General features: G+C 36.3%; 2 protein-coding genes across 2 annotated transcripts; one reads left to right on the top strand and one right to left on the bottom strand.

Annotated features, from left to right (window-relative positions):
- The first annotated feature begins 700 nt into the window (after nucleotides 1-700).
- Nucleotides 701-6,033, top strand: LOC121421007 (ATPase inhibitor A, mitochondrial-like). Its single transcript, XM_041615591.1, has 4 exons — nucleotides 701-824; nucleotides 2,959-3,001; nucleotides 3,417-3,506; nucleotides 5,293-6,033. The coding sequence occupies exons 1-4, from the start codon at nucleotides 769-771 to the stop codon at nucleotides 5,434-5,436; spliced, it is 333 nt and encodes a 110-aa protein (XP_041471525.1). The 5' UTR covers nucleotides 701-768; the 3' UTR covers nucleotides 5,437-6,033.
- A 7,779-nt stretch (nucleotides 6,034-13,812) lies between these two features.
- Nucleotides 13,813-17,907, bottom strand: LOC121431685 (protein eyes shut-like). The gene is made up of 4 exons (XM_041629340.1): nucleotides 17,808-17,907; nucleotides 15,892-15,999; nucleotides 15,256-15,369; nucleotides 13,813-14,390 (listed from the first exon to the last, which is right to left on the bottom strand). The coding sequence occupies exons 1-4, from the start codon at nucleotides 17,905-17,907 to the stop codon at nucleotides 13,813-13,815; spliced, it is 900 nt and encodes a 299-aa protein (XP_041485274.1).
- Nucleotides 17,908-19,712: the final 1,805 nt, after the last annotated feature.

Raw genomic sequence — 19,712 nt, 5'->3', positions numbered from 1 at the left:
ATATAGGGGTATATATATATACCCCTATATACTGCACCAACAACAACGAAAAATAATCGTTTTTATATTCATTATTGATTTTTGAGCAGGTTACAAGAAGGCAGTTATTGCGTTTGGATGCAAACTAAAATTACCCGACCCCCTGTTCAGTAAAACATTTAACATTATCAAGGATATTATTGAATATCATTAGTTTCTGAACTTATTCTGATGCTCTCATTTGTGACATTGTTTTAGGATTTGTTTTAAACTCCCGCACTGAGGCCCTCCAAGCGTACAACTTTTTTAATTTTATATAGGATTTAACTGGAGCCTCGAATCAGTGACTGTGTGGAATATATTCTAAAATTCACGAATTATATTTATAATGGTCTTCAAAATATTTTTCCGGGGAAAAGCAACTTCTGTAATTTGGAACAACATGTGAGCCATAATAACTTTGCATCTTCATATAAATACAAAAAAAATAATAATATAACATCTTCGTTCAACGCTTTTATCACAGAGACACGATGTTTTGTCTCAGAGATATATACTTAATATACATCTCTGTGTTTTGTCTCAAGGCCCTATATAGGGCCTTGAGACAAATTAAAACACAGAGATGTATACTAATTAAGTATATTAAGTATATATCTCTACATAGCGCCTTGTTTTGTCTGGTATAGCGCCATCTTCAGCTTAAAACGGAAAAGATCGAATAGAGAATTAATGAGAAAGAAAATTATTCGACCATTTTCTTTTAGTTAGACTATTTTGTAAACTGCAATGGCTCTAGCTCGTACATCTCTCCTAAAAGCTTGGCGACCAGTAATAGCAGTCAGGTTTGTATCTATTGTAGTTAAGATGTAAAGGTATTTGCAATTTCAGCCAAGAATTAGCCTCCCTGGCAATGTTTTCGTGCGTGTGTCTTGGATGATCATGATGATCACGATGCCGTCATGTTAATTGCTTAGGTCTTGTCCCATGTGCTGATATCTGTGTAATGTTTGGTTCTACTTTTTTTCCGAAAAAAAGTGTAACATTTATCGAACAGAATGCCAGCATATTGCATGTATTTTATTTATTCAAACTTGGTGATTGGGAAGTCTATAAATTATAATGATTATCTAGAGCATCATGAATGGCATAGACAGCTGGCAGCCATCTGTTTCAAGGTTTTTTTATAGCATTTTTAATTTCAATTTTTTTAATTCTCGTATGATGGGGGACCTAAAGTTACGCACTTTGTTTTCAAATGATGAAAACTATCCTGATTTTAATATTTCTACAAATCATCTTTCACTAATTTGTGGCAAACATTCTAAAGATCATTAAAGGACAAGTCCACCCCAACAAAAACTTGATTTGAATAAAAAGAGAAAAATTCAACAAGCATTATAACAATAACACTGAAAATTTCATCAAAATCGGATGTAACATAAAGTTATGACATTTCAAAGTTTCGCTTCATTTCACAAAAACAGTTATATGAACGAGCCAGCTACATCCAAATGAGAGAGTCGATGATGTAATTCACTCACTATTTTGTTTTTGATTGTTTTAAGTATGAAATATTTTGATTTTCTCGTTATTGTCATGTGAAATGAAGTTTCATTCCTCCCTGAACACGTGGAATTCCATTATTTTAAGATTTTGTGATACAGGCAAGGAGGTCCTAATCGTCAAATTCGTAAAAATTGAAATATTGTATAATTCCAACAATTAAAAACAAAAGAAATAGTGAGTGACATCATCGACTCTCTCATTTGGATGTAACTGGCTCGTTCATATAACTATTTTGTTAAAAATAAGCGAAACTTTGAAATGTCATAACTTTCTTATTTTACATCCGATTTTGATGAAATTTTCAGCATTGTGCTTGTCTGATTTTTCTCTATTGATTCAAATCAACATTTTTCTGAGGTGGACTTGACCTTTAACCAAGAAGAAAATATCGCAAAACTCACTAGGCCCCCTAATACGAAAATCCCGCCATGTTTTCTGAGCACCTCTTGATTTCGCCGCCCGATGTAGAATAGAAGGGGTCCTAAAGCTACGCACTTGATTTATCATGCAAAATGAAATAGTGTTTCCTGTAGGCCTACCTCAATTTCTAAAATATATTCAAATTATTATGGGATAAAATGAAATTAAAGCGAATATAACTCCAAAATTCCAAACAGTCGTTTGTTTCTCTGCATTTAGAGATTTACTTCAGCCTCTGTAGAAAAAATTGAATGGGAATCGTTCGTCACTCTGCAGTCACAGTTCCACACACAGAGTGCGCATTTGCCATAAAACTGCATGCGCGATGAGTGATGCGTAGCTTTGGGACCCGTGCAGCTTTAGGACCCCCTACCATACACAGTCACAGACAGCTCACGATCGTGCAGCCGCCATTAGGGGGTTAACAATGCAAAATCCTCCAGACTGGGCTTATTGATTTTGGTCTTTATTTCATAAAAATATATAAAAAGAACTGAACCAAAATAAAGATTAATTATTAGGTCTGGCTATTCCGCTTTGGCCTGAAATTGAAATGTGCTGCATGGCTCTTGTCTGTTATATATGCTACTTTGGGGCATTATAGCTATTTCTTAAGAATTTCAAAGTCAAATGATATATGGCGTTGACTTCAATCAAATTTAGCTGAAAGCAGATCGCAAATATAACTTTGAATTATCAGCTTAAAGTCACATGGTTTAGTATTGAAATGACAAATAATTGAAAGAAGTTGATGTGAACACAATTTAATGCTGTATGATGTAAGAAAATTTACCAGTTTGTTTTTCCATGAATTTCAACTGTATTTTCAAAGTCACTACCAACAATACTAGCTACTTATGATGTAATATCATCCAAGAATGTATCATTACATTGTTATCTAGTAAACTGATTTTAAGAATTGAGAACTGGTTTGATATATTATTTACAAATTGATACCAAACATGCTGTCTATTTTATTTTCTATTTCAGTCAAGTCAGAATGGCAGGTGAATACGGATCTGGATCCGGAAGTGTAAGTAACTATGTCAAGTCTCATTAATATAAAGATGTTGCTATTCAGCCTTCAAAGTAGGATGTGCATGTGTCAATTTTCTTGGTTTCCAAGTTGATAGTAAGGGATGTTTGTTAGGTAATTTTGTTTTAGTCTTGACATTTGATATGCCACCAGTCTTCAATTTATATTTTTTTAATTCTGCAGGTTTTATAAAAAAAATATATTCTCAGTCTTTTAATAGTACACAATTTGCCTTATGTAAAAAGATGAAAATACCTTTTTGCACCTAATTTTCTAAATCCTCTAAAAATCTATTAAAATACTCTTATTCTTTTTTAAGGGGTTGGCATACCTAATTGTATTGATTCAGACATTGATATCAATGTCATTGATTGATGTTGTATTTACTATCATTGTTTCTTTTGGTTGCTAGGGTGGTGGAACTGGAGGATCTATCCGTGATGCTGGAGGTGCCTTTGGTAAAATGGAAGCTGCACACGAGGAACAGTATTTCAGGCAATTGGTGAGTAGAAGGAGGCGTTCTTGATTCCATTGACCTTGGCTCGATTCCCACTTGGTACGCTAGTGCCCTTTGGTAAAGCATCCTCAATTTACCAGGTCTCTCAGAGAGGATCTTAGGCCTTTGCTCGTCTGGTTGGTTGGTTGCTTGCTTGCTTGCTTGCTTACAAGCATTTATGCTTTCTTAGCAATTAGGTGAAAATCAGCACCGCCTATTATGGTGATCAATTCTTAAATTTCTACAATGCAGTTACTCTTACAATAATGAAATGTGATTGAACCATATAAATTACAGTTTACTCTGCATATTTCAAACCTAGATAAAAAATCAAAGTTGTATCATATTCAATCCACCCTCCCTGTCATATCTTTCTTTTCAAATACATTTACATTGGTGCAACATGACAGTGCAACCATTTTATAGAAAAAGAAGTTTATGAGATATTTATGAAAGGAAGTACCGTAGATACTTGTTGTAGTTTGAAAGAGGGTAATAGAAAAGTGACTATTTAATTAATGGTATGATTTATATACAATGTATTAGGGGGGGGGGAAATAACATGGGCTTGGGGCAAATTACCCCCCCCCCCCCATGATCAAAAGGAGCCATGGAAATCCCCATTCATTGCAATGTTAAAGCTTTTCCAATGTTGCAGATTTAGGCATTAAGCTGTGAATGGTAGCCCCGAAAATAAAAATAAATTTAAAAAAATGCCTGCAATGCATACATTATGCTTCAAAGCACCCCCAAAGAATTTAGATTGAGTAAAAAGTTTACAAACGATACACAGTATCGAGAGCATAGTAGTAAGACTTTATACAGTTTCTTTTAGAACAATCCTAACATACTTAATGTATAGCCAAGTGTGTTTGCACTGTTTCAAACGTAGCAAATGTGGGTAATAGTTATACCCAAGTAGAATGATGCGTATTATATGTTTTATAAAATATTTGTGTTGATTCTTGTTATTTGATAAGCCATCCTTATCACTAGCAAAGACCAATCAATTTAACCAGTCAATAGTACCAGTCAGCAAAAATAAATGTCTGGACATTCAATGAATAATAAATTTCAGCTAGTCCTTTTATTCTTAGGATTCATACCACCTTGTAATAAGTTCTACTTTTAAAGCTGTAGTTACAGCCTGGGGGGGGGGGGCCACTTACATTGACGAGTGGATACTATGCGCGACCAAAAAAACACGTAAAAAGGATGTCTTTTTCACGATAGGGCACGTTACGTACGTAACATGATAAGGGTGTCAAAAACACAAAAATAATGAAAAAAGGGTATCTATTTCGCTAGGAAGATTACGTGTTTAGGGTCGAATTTGCGGGGATAATAAAGCAAAATTAAAATGTTTCATAAAGGATGTCATTTTTGCCCCAGCACTTCGTGTTTAGAGTCCGATTTGCGCGAGTTGTAGAAGGTGGGGTTGTACTAAACCAAAAAAGGTATAGCCGACGACCGAATTAGGACCCGTAACAATAAAACATTCCTGTACTTGTTTCGGGGTTCATTTCAGGGAATATTTGCCAAGAGTATAGTTTTGTTTCCAATACTTGTTTAGGGTAGGGTTTCACACGCCAATACTTGGTAAGGGGCGCATTTTCAGAATATGGAAATTACGTGTTTAGGGTGCTTTTCGAGACCCAATGGTCGCGCATGGTATCCACTCGTGAATGGAAGTGGCCCCCCCCCCCCAGGAGTTACAGTAACAAAAAATACAGTCTGCAAGTGTAATGTAATTCCTTCATTTTTTGTTCGTGTTTGTTTTCTTTTTATGCAGCAAGCGGAACAGCTCAAAGCACTAAAGAAACATCATGACGAGGAAATCGAGGCACACGAGAGAGAGATCCGCAGACACGAAGAAGCAATTCATAGGCTAAAGAAACGAAAGGGAGAAATTGACCATAGCAGCGATAGTGATTAATTGAAATTGTTGTTATCCAGTTGTATATGACAAGATGTGTGAAGCATAATGTATTGCAAGATGATATTTTCTCAGATATTAAGAGCATTTTGCTTCAGAATAAATCCTAAGGTCAGTATTTCATTCAGAAACCAATGGTGAGATACACTGATCTTAAAGAGATTTTCGAACTTTGTAAAGGTTTGGTTCATGCCAGCCCATCCAACTTATAAGGTGAAGATTTTATTTTATCAATTCTGTCACAAATCAATCTGAAATTAGTTTTAGTATTAGATACTCTTTATTATTTTTGTGTAAAATGATCTTGATTGCCTTAAATTACATTGTATGCTCAAAGCACAGTCCACTTTTATTAGTCCATATGTGTAGGAGTACTTAAAAGTAGAAATGTATAACATTGCAACTACACTTGGAATCCCAATGTACACATCAACATCTTGTGTTTTCCCCTCTGAAGAAACTACTGAATTTTCTGTCATTGAAAGTTTGCTCTTATTTGGCATTATATATATATGCTTACCATGTGCCATGAATACCAGGATTTAAGGTGTGATGCATTTATCTGTGTTAATTATTCAGATGTAATATTAATAAAAAGTCAAAACTGAAAAAAAATATGGGTTTTAGCTGTTTGTTTGTAAAGAATATACTTTTTTACTGTTGTACTCAGAGATGGTGTTTAGGCAGAGGTATAAATGCCAATACGAAAGTCGAAATACCAACTGGTTTTAATAGATGGAAGTATGATTTGTTTTATTTTACTTTTTTTGTTCTGTTATATTTGCTATCACAGAGCTGCCAAGTAGTACAGATTTTCTATATTTAGTACTGAAAAATAGAATACTAATGGTTTCATGCAAAATACTGATTTCTAAAGTTTCAGTTTTATGTGTTATCCTATGGTATTGGTTTGAAAATATTGATTTCCTCTCCAAAACACAGATTTTCAGCTTTAAAAATACTGGATTATTTAAATTGGCAGCTTTGATGTTACTAGTACTGTATTTCTGTGTGCTTTTTTGCTACAAAGTAGACCTGTCCCTAGCCCAGACGAGTAGTGAGGGACTTTCACAACTAGTCATGTTCCATTCAGTAACAATACATTGTTCACACAATTTGCAGTTGTTGCGACGAGTTGCAAAATCAGTTATTCAAGCCCCTAAAGAAAATACTTTTAATAATGTTCTTAATTAGTAATTAAGTTATAATCATTGTAATCTTTTGTATTAGGTCCTTTTGACTTCCGTCACATTGAAGTCCTTCAGTAATGTAGTTGATGAATGATGGTGATGAGGTGGTGGTGGTGGTGGTGATGATAATGTGATGGTGATGATAATGATTTTGGTGGTGGTGAGGATGATGGTAATGATAAGGTGATGGCAATGATGATTGTCATGATAATAATGATGGTGATAATGCCATTTGTCTGAAAAAACCTTCAAGGGCCCGCCATGTGTCATACAGCTGCTTGCACCCCCCCCCTCCCCCATGGGACTGCCAAGCACTGTTTACTACGATTGGTACGAAGATTGTGACAGTGAATGAGCTTTCAAAATCCCCATAAGATTCAGAATCAACAGAAGATTCTGATAATTTATTTGTGCATGCTGCGTCTAGTGCCACTCGAAGGAGTGTGTTGGATAAGGATAAAGGAAAAATACATCTTGAAATCAATCTTCTCGGCTGAAATCAATGTTTTTCCACTCAGGCTTCCACGTATGTACCCATATAACTTTCTAATTATTGTGCAAGTCATGATATTTGGATTATTTTCACATTTTTAGTTAAAGTAAATGCCCGAGTAAATGCTACTCATTGCAACTGAGTTGAAAGATATGTTGACAGTTTTAATCGAAGAGATTCGAGTACAAAAACTATTTAAAGAAACATGAATACATCCTCAACTTTCACATTAGCATTATTTTTTGGTTAAATGAGATTTTATCGCTAATTTGGGGACTTTTCCGACAACGTTTTGAGCAGTCAGAGTGACAGTCACATTCTAATTCAGTGGCGTACAGTGCTGTAATATAAAGCAAACAAAAATTGAAATCGGACTTGAAATGACGAAGAAGAAGCAAACAAATTATGTCAAAATCTATCACAAAAAAAATTATTTTTGTCATTAAAATAATTTGGTCACGCATTTGACTGCCACCTATACCCCCCCCCGTGGAATCATGGATCTGGTTAGGATAATTATGAGGCCCGGTTATGAGGCCTGCCGGCGCTATGTTTTGTCTGTTTAATTTTGTTTCTGGAGGATGGTCGGGTAAGAGAGAATTCAACGAACATGAGGTTTATTTTTGGTATGGAGAAATGAGATGGAAAGATAAAACATAGTAGGCAGACCTACGACGTAAAATTGATAAGATGAATGCAATTCGATACAACGACCACGCCCACTTTGATTGCAGGTGATCGTGAGTGCAGTCAAATGCGCTATGATATGCAGCGCAGCGCGCTGGGTTTTGTTTTGGACCATATCATAGAGATGTATATTATTGACACTAGAGGGCGGACTTCATCAAATTGCTCACAGAGATACGATCTTACGTATACGTAAGCTCCCGAAGGGAGCTAGAGAGGCAACTCTTTTCGCGCGTTTTTGATTTTCCATAGGTTTTGTACATAACAAACATGGCTGCCATTTGTCCAATTTGAAGGTTGATTTTGGAAGGTCAATGTTTAATTCATGAGTAATGACGTCAAAATACGCATAATGCAGTTGTATGATTGGATAAAATGCTAATGTTTTATTCATGTCGTCATGCATTAAACATTTTTTTCCGTCCCACAATTCCCTACGATATCTGTGCGAAGTGTCGTTCTTTTTGATTCTGCGAAATTCAACTTTTTGAAATACAATAGCAAGTCTAATTATCTGTTTTTAGAATTGGTGTTCGAAATCATGATTTCTGAGTGAACTTCAATGGAGCAGAAAATCTTGGAGGAAACATTGATATCAATCTAATGACATTCCATAGGAATTAAAGTAAGTTAAGTTCAATTCCTTACTTTGATCTTAGTTGAAATTGTAGATGTGTTTGCTGGGGTTCGGCGTCGCATGCATGGCTTTATGTGCAGTTTACAACGCGAACCACAATTTCCATATTTCCATTTCTTTTTCCTGTCCTGATCCCAAATAAGTCTGAAATCTGACTGACATATTTTGTCAGAAAATAATATAGTTTTTCGTAGAACTAAGTTGGTTAATCGGGATGCTTCATGTCCGCCCTTATTAAATCTGTATTTCAGTTCTTATTGTCAAATATCAGGGTTAGATGTGGACTTGTTTAACGGCAAAGCTGCATCAAAATTAAGCCAAATATATAGCCAGAGCGGGATGCGGACTTTGATATCGCCGGTGCCAGCCGGCTGCGAAATTGCCGATGTAGGCTAGGTCATTAGGTTTTGGAAATTAAGTGTCAAACAAGCTCGAGTTGAAATTTGAAGTTATAGGCCATGGGCCGAGTACTGATTTTTCGACACCGCTATTTCAATATAATTATCTGCATTTAAAATGAAATGAAATTAAATCTAAATGAACTGAATGATGAATCTGTTTGGAATGATATTGGTAGATTTTGCCATGCCCATGGCCATGGTCACTCGTGGAATGATTTGAGACAGATGTTAACGTTTTTCTTTTTTTTAAATAAAAGTAAGCCCCTAGGATAGGTCTATCGTAGATATAGATTTTAAAAAAAAATCTAGATCTGTCTGGTTTGACTTTTTTTTCTACAAAGATTTTTTAAGTTAAATTTAATTTCATTTTAGTTCCTGGCTGGACCGTTGGACTAAAATATGATTAGCCTAGCAAAGGAGTTTAATGATTCTTTTTTTTTCGGGGGGGGGGCAACATTTCTATGTCAGGGTTCAAACTGCTCAATTGTTTTTTTGGAAGGGTTGAGAAAATTCATAGTGCCCTATTTTGAATTGTTTAAGTATAAGGCTAAGCAGAGAGAGCGGCTGATCCGATTGATTTATCTTTATTGTCCTCACTTGATGTTATTTGTGGTGAAAGGCAAAGGGTCATTTAAACCTGGCAGCAAGTGAGCTAACCCTTTTTTGAAATAAAAATCAAACTTAAACTTAAAGAGGAACTCACTTAACGTAGAGATTCAAATCAGACATGTTTATTGACGAGTGCAACAAATTTAATGATTGACTCGCACTGATGAATGAGCGAGAGCCATATTATCACACAAATGATAATTATCTTACATCTGTCAAAGCTGGCTTGGTGTGTATATATATTGAAGATTGACAAAAGACCTCACTAGAGTAGGCCACGTATGCTTGAACCATTTAGTTTTTGGTCAAGACCTGCTTTTTTCTAGTTGGGAATTGTGAAAGCTGGAAACTCTGAAAAATTGTTTTTAGAGAGGAATTTTGTTTATCACTTTTGAAATTTTTAACTGTAAAGTATTGTATGTATATTGAATTGCAGATCCAATGGGATCCAGTTCTTAGCAGTCCCAGCCTATTCAGAAGTACAAAGTCAAATACCATTTGCACATCACCAAGAGGTACAATCTGATGAGTAACAGGATATCTGATCTAAAAGCTTGCCAGGTATGCTTGTTTTCATAAAAATATAAAAAACCTATTTTTCTGAATCATGTTATATCCCATAAAGTAAAGCTCCATGATGAGACAATATTCTTTGGATTCAGATTCACCAGTATTTCCATTATCATCATTGCATACTTATTGTCCATGTATCTTAGCTATATTAATCATACATAAAATCACTTTAAAACTCAGTTACTCTGAAGACAGAAATAAAAAAGGACAAAATATTGAGATTAATCTTTCGATATATATTTGAATGGGTTTTCACACTTAATAAAAAAAAGTTATATGAATAATGATCTATAATAGTGATCTATGATTTTTATCTGGCAACATAAGTTACTACATGTGCATTTTTAAAATAATATTGCATGGAAGAGTAAGGGCTCATAGAAAGTTTAAAACTTCTAAATAAACTCGACTAGATGAGTAAGAATAATTCATATCAGCAGCTCATTTTGTTCCCTTTTCTTTTTGTTTACTATGCAGGTTTCACAGGCTGTTTGAGTATCACCAGGGCAGATCAAGAAGAAATATGAAGGCCAGGTTCATAACAAGCAGTTGCTTTATTGCAATTACAGATTTAAAAATTTAATGAATTTAAATAAATGTGTCGATACATATTGAATGTTGCTTAAACTACACATCTGTTGAACAAAAAAAGATTATTTGGAGTATAGATATTTAGGTCCATAGGTTTCACACAAGATTAAAATATTTTTCGAAAGGGCACACTTATCCCCCCCCCCCTTTATTAATGTTCTAATCATCTACATGTAGTACTTATAGTAGTGAAAGCACTTTGAATAATATTAGTAGTTTGAAAGGGATAGGTTGTATTCTGGTAATCTAAACAATGCAGAATGGGCCTTTACTGAGGTCTGGGCTATGTAACATACATGCCTACAGACATATAAAAGGTGATAAGAAATAATGGATTTTCATTGAAAAAATGTGCATAATAAAAACAAGGTGACAGAACAGAGGGCGAAGAAATCACTCTCAGTCCTGGACCCCAATTCATTAAGACCAACCACTAATCTAGCTTTGCCATTCTGGTAATTACCAAACATTAAAGCAACAGATCAACATTGGGGTTCCCATGCTAGTTGCTAGTTACATTTGGGGCCAATTTACCATAATTGAAGTCCTTATGAAACAAGAACCTGTATGTATTGCTGGACATTAAGCTGTTGAATTCATTTTCTGGGGGAAGTGAAAAGTTGCACTATTTTTTTTTTAATCTCTTTGTTTTTGTAACACTGTATTGTCGATGTCCCGTATAATGAACTAGATTAGCTCTGCAAATAAAAGAATTTGTTGGAAATAGAACACAGCTCTAGCAGCACTTCACAACAATAGACAATAAGCAACTTTGTTACTGATTTACCAATGTGCAGATTTGGGAAGGCACTCTTTAGAGAAATGTGCTCCCCTTTTTTTATGAAGTGTCACCGATTAGATTAGCATGCTATTTCTTGTCAGCAAATGCTGAAAAAATAATTTGATATTTTAGTAACTGACTTTGAGGGAGAGGTATATTGATAATCTTTTTATTAATGGCATCCTTGATGCCCCCCTTATATTGACTATGTAAGGCTTATCAATAACTATGTAAGTGAATATACATACTTATTTTTTTCATATTTTTTTCTCTAGATTTTATCAAAAAAATACATCCCCTCTCTTGTAATATCCTTGCAATTTCTGTTGCACTCATTATAGGCATTTTGCTGATGTAATTTGATGCTTTGGTGAGAAAAAAATATTTTTATCATGTATTCAAAAATTTATTAACTAATAAACATTTTAATTTGAAATATTACTTTCTAATCTTGATATTCGTGATTTACTTAATCCACCAGTTTATATTGCGTGAAAGATATGTGGTGATGATGTTATTGCTACCAAACTGTGTTGTGATGAAATGGCACTGAAGATTACTTCTATATGACTGGAATATGATGGTGCTACTGATTGATTGATTCTGTATGTCGGGTATCCATGGGTATAATACTAGTACAACAGGTATTTAGTATCAAAATAACATGCGTGGCAAGATAGCCCATAAAAGCCATTGCAACATGGCATACTGTGACATTCAGGTGCAGCCGAATTAAAGACATGAATGAGTTTGATTTAAAAGTGGGATAGAAATAAAAATGAAATGAGAATGATTGTTTGCTCGCATGATTATGTGGAATGTGTGTGTGTGGAAGAGAGGGGGGGGGGGGGGGGGTGGAATCGATAGAGAAATATAGGGGGTGGGCAGGTACAAAATTTTTATTTTATTTGGAAGTGACCTTTAAGATAGCCTTGATGAGAGCAAATACATGGGGGGGATACTGGGCTCTCTTTTGCTCCCATCCCAAACTCAGACTTTAAAAAAAAAAATCTTCATAAGATTTGCACCAGATTGTTCATTTCAATTTCAAAATAAAGACAAAATGACCTGATTGCTCTCTTGCTCAGATTTTTCTAATCATTTTAAGTATTTACACCACCCCCCAAAATAAACAAATATTTGTGGCTATTCATGATGTGTAATGAAAATAATGGACAGTGATGAACACCTGATGAATAGAGCAAGCAGATCCCTAAGTTCAATCCTACTAATGAATCTCTTATAAGCTTCCAAAATGTCTTCCAGGGAAATATCTAGCAAATAAATAAGTGAATTAATTGATGTAGTAATAAGCGCGAAAGAATTAAAAATATAAGATGAATAAACAACTGAATACCTTGAGGGGGGGGGGGGTGAACGGGGGAATGATCAATGATATGAATTTACCAAAGACGCGCAGCTCTATGAATACCGGTACATTTCATATTCAATCACCTCGCGTATTATGCTAATTTGTGACAATTTGCTTGTTTGCATATTTTTACGCTGTGCGCGCAGGCCAATTTATGACCACGCCTCTGTTTCGCTTGTGTGCCATGAAGTTGCGGTGTCCATGGCCTTGTACGCGAAAAATGGGAGCAGTGTGCACTTTTGACCTTCCAAAATTTCCCCATGTCTGACCGGATGCAGAAGCGGAGTTTCCACCCCCTGTTTGCTCCTTTCTGTTTTCAGTTTGTAGTAATACGCATGTAGGCTGAGTTTCAGATTTGGTAACCCTTATAATGCAAATGAATGAAATTTTAAAGCAAGGGGTTCAAGGCAAGCATGTTCCTGTGACCCTGTCACTGCCTTCTGTATTATTTTCTTCAATTTGATAACACTGGGGCTGCCGAGTGAGTAGATGTTTAAACACGTAGTGCAACCTTGAAATATTACTAGTAGCGTTGAATATAAACACATGGCCCAACGCGGAAATATTTTTCGGGGGGGGGGGGCAAAAAGAGTTAACATTTTTAAAAGAAACTCAAAAGCGAATGAGCTTAGCGACCGAGCTTGACATGGGGCGCTTTTGCATTTAGTAATAAAAGTGAAATTGAAGTATTTCATGCACATTTTTAGTGGTTCAAGTTATATTGTTCAATTTTCAGTTTACTAAATGTTAGTATTCAACCGTTATGGGGGGCAGTGGGCAACTGTCACCTAGCCCCCCCCCCCCCACTGCGTAACGCCATGTGAGAACATCTGCCACAGACTGGTAGATGGATGTCGCTCCATCAATATTTGCCAAATAGTTCAATGTTTAGAGGCATTGGCACCACATCATTGACAGTAGATATCTAGAAATACCATCAGGATACAATTTTGGTGAAAGGTTGAATAATCCAGGCTTCTTAGTACAGGGAAGTAAGGCCTACTTGATAACCAAAAATCATTTTTCCTTGATTTGGTCCACATTAAACAGCTACTATCTTGGCCATCAACGTCGTATACCTCTCGATGTTGTATGCCTTCAATAAGCTGATAAAGTTGCAAATCATTTGATTGGAGTGCACCCTGACTGTATAGGGAAGAATACTACTTAGATTCCCTTGGGCAGTCATCAGCAGATGTTTCTCCTGTGGGTCTGCTCGTTCCCGGGGCACCCACAGGGCCAAGTCCTGGTATGGCTGAAAGAGATTATTGGCGACGCGAAACTCGTGTGTATTCACGCCGTCTTCGGTGATTAAGGGTGAGCTGGTAACAAAGAAGATCTCCATACCATCCTGCTCTCCAAGCGCGTCTGGGGAGATGTCAAACTGGTAGATGGTCAACGAAGGGCTGGTTCCTTTGGGCGTGGTGATATACCACTTGGTGAGAGCATAATTGCTTTGGCGAAGTTCACAACTAGTCGTGTAGACCCGTTGATATGGACCGAGATAGAACTTGTCTAGGACCGTCTCGTTCACAACAACTTCATCATTCCCATCAACTTCATCATTCCCATGTAAAGGCATTGATGTTAACGAACCATTATCGTAGTAAACATCATATTCTGGCAATTAAAAAAAGGTATCTGAAAACATGGATAACGGTCCTTTATTGCGTTACTTTGTTTTTATTTCAGGTAATATGGCTAAGTAGACCTGTAGTATTCTAGTATATCATGTTTTTTTTTAGGTATACATAGTCATTTTTTCCTACAATAGAGAATTAGAGTTGATCCAGATTTCATTTGAGTAGTTCTAATTGTTGGTTATATCATGGACCCTACTAAGAATACCAAGAAAAGGTGTAATTTGCACATTTCAAAAGCAACACAGATCTTCCAGGAGGGCCATCTTTGCGCAATGATTAGATTTCAACACAGCCATAAAGGGCGGAGTTAGCTATTTTTATTTACCCCTTTAGGAATAGGTTACCCTTTGAAAGCAAAAACAAAGAAGAAATCGACATGAACCCTAATATATGGGAAGCTGCTCTTTTTATGGCGAAAACGGTTATTTCCAGGGGCAACCAAAACGACATTTATATACATTTATGTTTTCACATTTATTTTTCATCACAGTACAGCACCCTATCCAAGAAAGTACTACCTGTATATATAAGTTGCAAACTTTACTTCTGTTTATTGTGTTTACTGTGTTTGGGAAGTCCTAAATGTTTACTATAATTTGGTGCAAGGTTGAAAATTGTTTTTCACCTACATAATTTTCAAGAATAGAATTTCTGGGGATAAACCTTGGGAGATGGCTCATAAGAAATACTGCACTGAACGTTGCCAGTAACCATAACCTGCTCATTCAACTGAGTATATGCAGTTCGAATTTATATTCAAAGACGATCCATCACGAAAGGATGAAAATTTCTGTAAGCTTTAATCAAATGCCAACACTATTCCCACATTTTACAAGACATACCTTCTTCGCAGAACTCCCCAAAGTAGCAGGGATCGCAAAGACAATAGAACCTTATTGTTGGATCATCATGACAAGTTCCTCCGTTGACACACGGATTCAAATGGCACATCGAACCTGTATAAGGGATTGTAAAAGAAAAGCCCATTATTCAGAGCCCCGAGTTCCATTTTAGAATTATGATTTTGATTCAATCAACTTCAACTAGGTGGAAATCCATCAGTTTCATATTTGTTTTCCTACTGGAAATTTGCACAATGTTTTTAGTAAACAAAATGAAGCGAAGTGAATCGTCGAGAAAACGATGAATGGATGAATATAAATCATAACTAGAAAACATTTTTGAAAAAATATAGGTTTTAGAAATTGGCGTTGCTGGCCTTCCATAGCTGTGGCTGATCGGATCATCTCAACTCTTTGTAAGACGGAGCACTGTTTACCTCTGTTCACAGAACTCCCCAAATCAGGGATCACAAATGACAGCAAAATCAAATTATTGGATCGCCATTTCATGCAGATATGGATCGGGTTTGAAATGATTTGTATATTTTTTTTAATGAAGATTGTGGTAAAGAAAGTGTCAATTAGGATTTGTCCTGACGAACAGTAACTTTGATCTATTCTAATCGTAATACTTACTGGAAAGTTGGCAAGTGTTTCCTACGTAGTTTTCCAAACAGTCACACGTAAATCCGCCAAGACTTTCTCTGCAGCTTCCTCCGTTTAAACACGGCGAGGAAAGGCATGCTGAAAATGAAATAAAATGCTAATAGTAATTGACAATGATAGATTTCATGTCATCGATTTGCTTCTTTAATGACGCACTACATGTCACCATTGATTTACTGTGCTGCACTCGACCCGGGTGAGGTGAATGGGTACCCGGTAGGAAGAAATTCCTTGAATGCTTTGAGCGCTTAGGCAGCCCAGCTAAAGCCGGGGTAATAATAATAGCAGGGCCACTGGGGAGAACAGTTTTCGGAACTGATGTGGCTTCCCTGGGTAAATATACCTATATTATTATCATTATTATTATTTATTTATGACGTCAAGATATACGAGCAGCTGCCCCATATTTTATGTTTCAATTTTTAAATGAATCATGATGACTAGAAATTTCAGGATCGGGTTTGAATAATTTGTCGATTGGTATACTGAAGGTATATTAAAACACTTTTCATTTTTTTTTAATTCACGATAATTATATGGGAAGCTGCTCGCATATAACAAATAAAAAACATCTAAAAACTTTTCAAATCTTGAATAGATTTTTCTTAAACCCTTAGCGTCAATTGTCATTTTGTTTTAAATATCTACAATATCGTTTTTTTAGGTTTAAATTCCCATCAAAGTGAATAAGGCTATTTTTTGTCTTTATTCATCGATCGGGGCGAGGGAAGGTCACGAATCCCAAACTTAGTGAAAGAAAGCATTTATTGTGTTGGTGGGATGTTCACCACTTTTATCATCAATATTTCAATTGTACAATCGCAAATCAAATACTTGGTAATTTTATTTCGTCATCTCTTATTGGGGAGCAGTATGGAAGAGTACAGGGGGAACTAGTAGGCGCTCCACAAATAAGATCAGTGCCGCACCGTGGCTCACCGCATGGGGGGGGGGGGGCACCAGCAAACAAAATTGAGTCACTTAGTAGGCGCGCGGAGCGCGCCCAATGGCCAGGTGTACTGACCCAATAGAGATATTTTAAGGGCTGTGTCGTTAAAAAGATATATATCTCACTGATCAAATAACGCGAGCGCGAAGCGCGGGCTGAAATCTTGATATTCTGACCTAAAAATTTGACATAAGCATTTTTTTATTTTGTAATTACACATACCTGTCTCACTAAACAAACAATGCAAGCGCGAAGCCTGAGCTAAAATTGTTTGCGTATATTGCCCTATATTGACCCCAACCATGGAGATTTTAAGGGCATAGTCATCTAATGCGAGCGCCAAGCGCGCGCAGATTTTGTGTTTGAGAAGTACAGCTAAACACATTAATAATTTTTTGTTGTCGTTGCAATCGTGAACTTGATACGTATCTCACTATTTAAATATAGCGACAGCGAAGTGCAAGCTGAAATATTTGATATTCAGACCAGAAGAAAGGAACACTTTAAGGACTGATTTTAGAAATTAATGAAGAACAGACATAGCTCACTAATCCACTAATGCGAACGTAAACACCGACTGGAAATGTTTTATATTCAGACCTTAAAGAATCACTTTAAGTAGTCATAAAAAAATAATCATGTCACTACATAGAAGGATCATTTTTCTCATTAAACAGACAATATGCAAGCACCATTAGTGATACACACATAGGCCTACGCAAAATATGTTTTATAAAGATATGTAATATAATTTAGTATAATTTCTTCTTATTCCCCACTATGTTTCCCTTTCTTCCTCCCTTTTTTCTCCTTTCCCCCGTTTTTGTTTTGGCCTGCCGATGGGGGGGGGGGTGCCCCCGTAGTTACCCCACTAAATAAGGTACCCATGTCCTCCAATCCCTCCCCCTGCCTTGGAAACTGGGCATTTAACACTCACCTGGAATCGTGCAATGTAGAACTATAGCTCCATCTGTATACGGAAACCCCAAGTATTTCAACACCAGTCGGATCGTGTCTCCGCTGGGGTTTTGTAGCATTGGGCACATTAGCGTTTGACTTTGGCATATGGTATTGTTGGTGTTTGTCTGGGCATGGATTGTTCCTAAAAAAAAAACACACACACACACACAAATCATCTTAGATTGGCATGCCCTTCACTTCAGTCTTGATTCCTAATTCAGATTTTGAAGATTTCACGTTTTAGCTTTTTATTTCATATTTTTCATATTTTTAGCAGTAGGCCTATCTATATACTTATATAGGCCTACTCGAACTTTAGATCTCCATTAATGATTCATGATCATGAAATAAAATCACCTAAACAACTTTAAAAACCTTAAGACAGGAACAAAGTCTCGTGTGTGCCCTTATCATCTGAGAAGGACCCGTTTTATGAGTGAGCAAGTGCCCCTTGTCTTCTCATATAGGTGCCCTTTCTCGAATCAGTGCCCCTTTTTACCCAAGAAAAGTGCCCCTCACCATAGGTGGATCCAGGGGGCCGCCCCCCCCCCATTGGCGGAGCAAAAAAAAAGAGAAAGGGGTTAAGAAAGAAAAAAAAAGAAAAAGAAGGGAAAAGAGAGGAGAAAAAAGAAGGGCAAACATAGGAGGAAGACGAGTGAATAAAATAAGATGAGGGGAAGACTTGGAAAATAATTGTAAAAAATCTCTCATGTCGGGATATAAAATTTTCGCTCGCGCTTCGCGCTCGCATTTCCTTTTAGGTGATTTACATATCTTGCTCAATATGGAGCTTAAAATTTCAAATTTTGAAGTCAATATACAAAACATATTTCAGCATTGAAATTGGATTTTTCTGCTCGCGCTTCGCGCTCGCATCAATTGTTTAGTTACATATCCTTTTTACGTTAAAAAAAACTTGCTTAGAATTTCCATTCTTCAGGTAGAAATGTCAAAATTTTCAGCTCGCGCTTCGCGCTCGCATTATTTGCTAGTTAAAATATGTAACGTCTTTATGGCTAACAAGCAGCCGTTAACAGACCCTTTTTTTGATCAGATCAAAAAATAAATAAAAAAAATTCTGCTCGCGCTTCGCGCTCGCATTATTAATATAGGAAGATTTCCAATTACTCTTCCTTTTCATGATTTACAAATATGAATATAGAGTATCCCTTTTTTAGGTTTAAATTTTGAATTTTTCAGCTCGCGCGCATCAATTATTTAGTTATGTACTTATCGTTTTCCATTCTTCAAGTAAAAAAAAAAAAAAAATTCAGCTCGCGCTTCACACTCGCATTATTTGATAGTTGAAATATGTAACGTCTTTATGGCTAAGAAGCTGCCGTTAACAGATCCTTTTTTATCAGATCAAAACGCACATTAAAAAAATTCTGCTCGCGCTTTGCGCTCGCACTTTTTGAACAAGGCTTATGAATAAGTAACTAATATATATATATATATATAAAGCTTAGAAGTCACTATTAGGACTACCCCTTCAAAGAAACAAACAAAAATTAACTTCGAGCGGCCGATCGGGGAAAATGTGGCTGGAAAAAATTATGGGCCCCCCTATTGGCGAAGGCTGGATCCGCCCCTGCCCCTCACGAACGTTTCCTGTGTCCTTTCACCTGTGAAGGACCCGTTTTATGTGTGAACGAGTACCCCTTTGAAAAAAAACATTTTGAGCTCATCCGACCCTAGGTGCCCTTTCTCGAATCAGTGCCCCTTTTTACCAAAGAAAAGTGCCCCTCACGAACGTTTTCTATGCCCTTTCGCCTGAGAAGGAATAGAGCAACGTCACCAACTCATACTAATTCTAATGATGCTGCTACTGATGCTACTACTACTAATACTACTACTACTACTACTACTACTACAACAACTA

Source organism: Lytechinus variegatus, chromosome 1, assembly GCF_018143015.1.
Source record: "Lytechinus variegatus isolate NC3 chromosome 1, Lvar_3.0, whole genome shotgun sequence".
NCBI lineage: Eukaryota > Metazoa > Echinodermata > Echinoidea > Temnopleuroida > Toxopneustidae > Lytechinus > Lytechinus variegatus.
The sequence above is the reverse complement of the archived record's forward strand: the minus strand, read 5'-3'. Positions and strand labels throughout refer to the sequence as shown.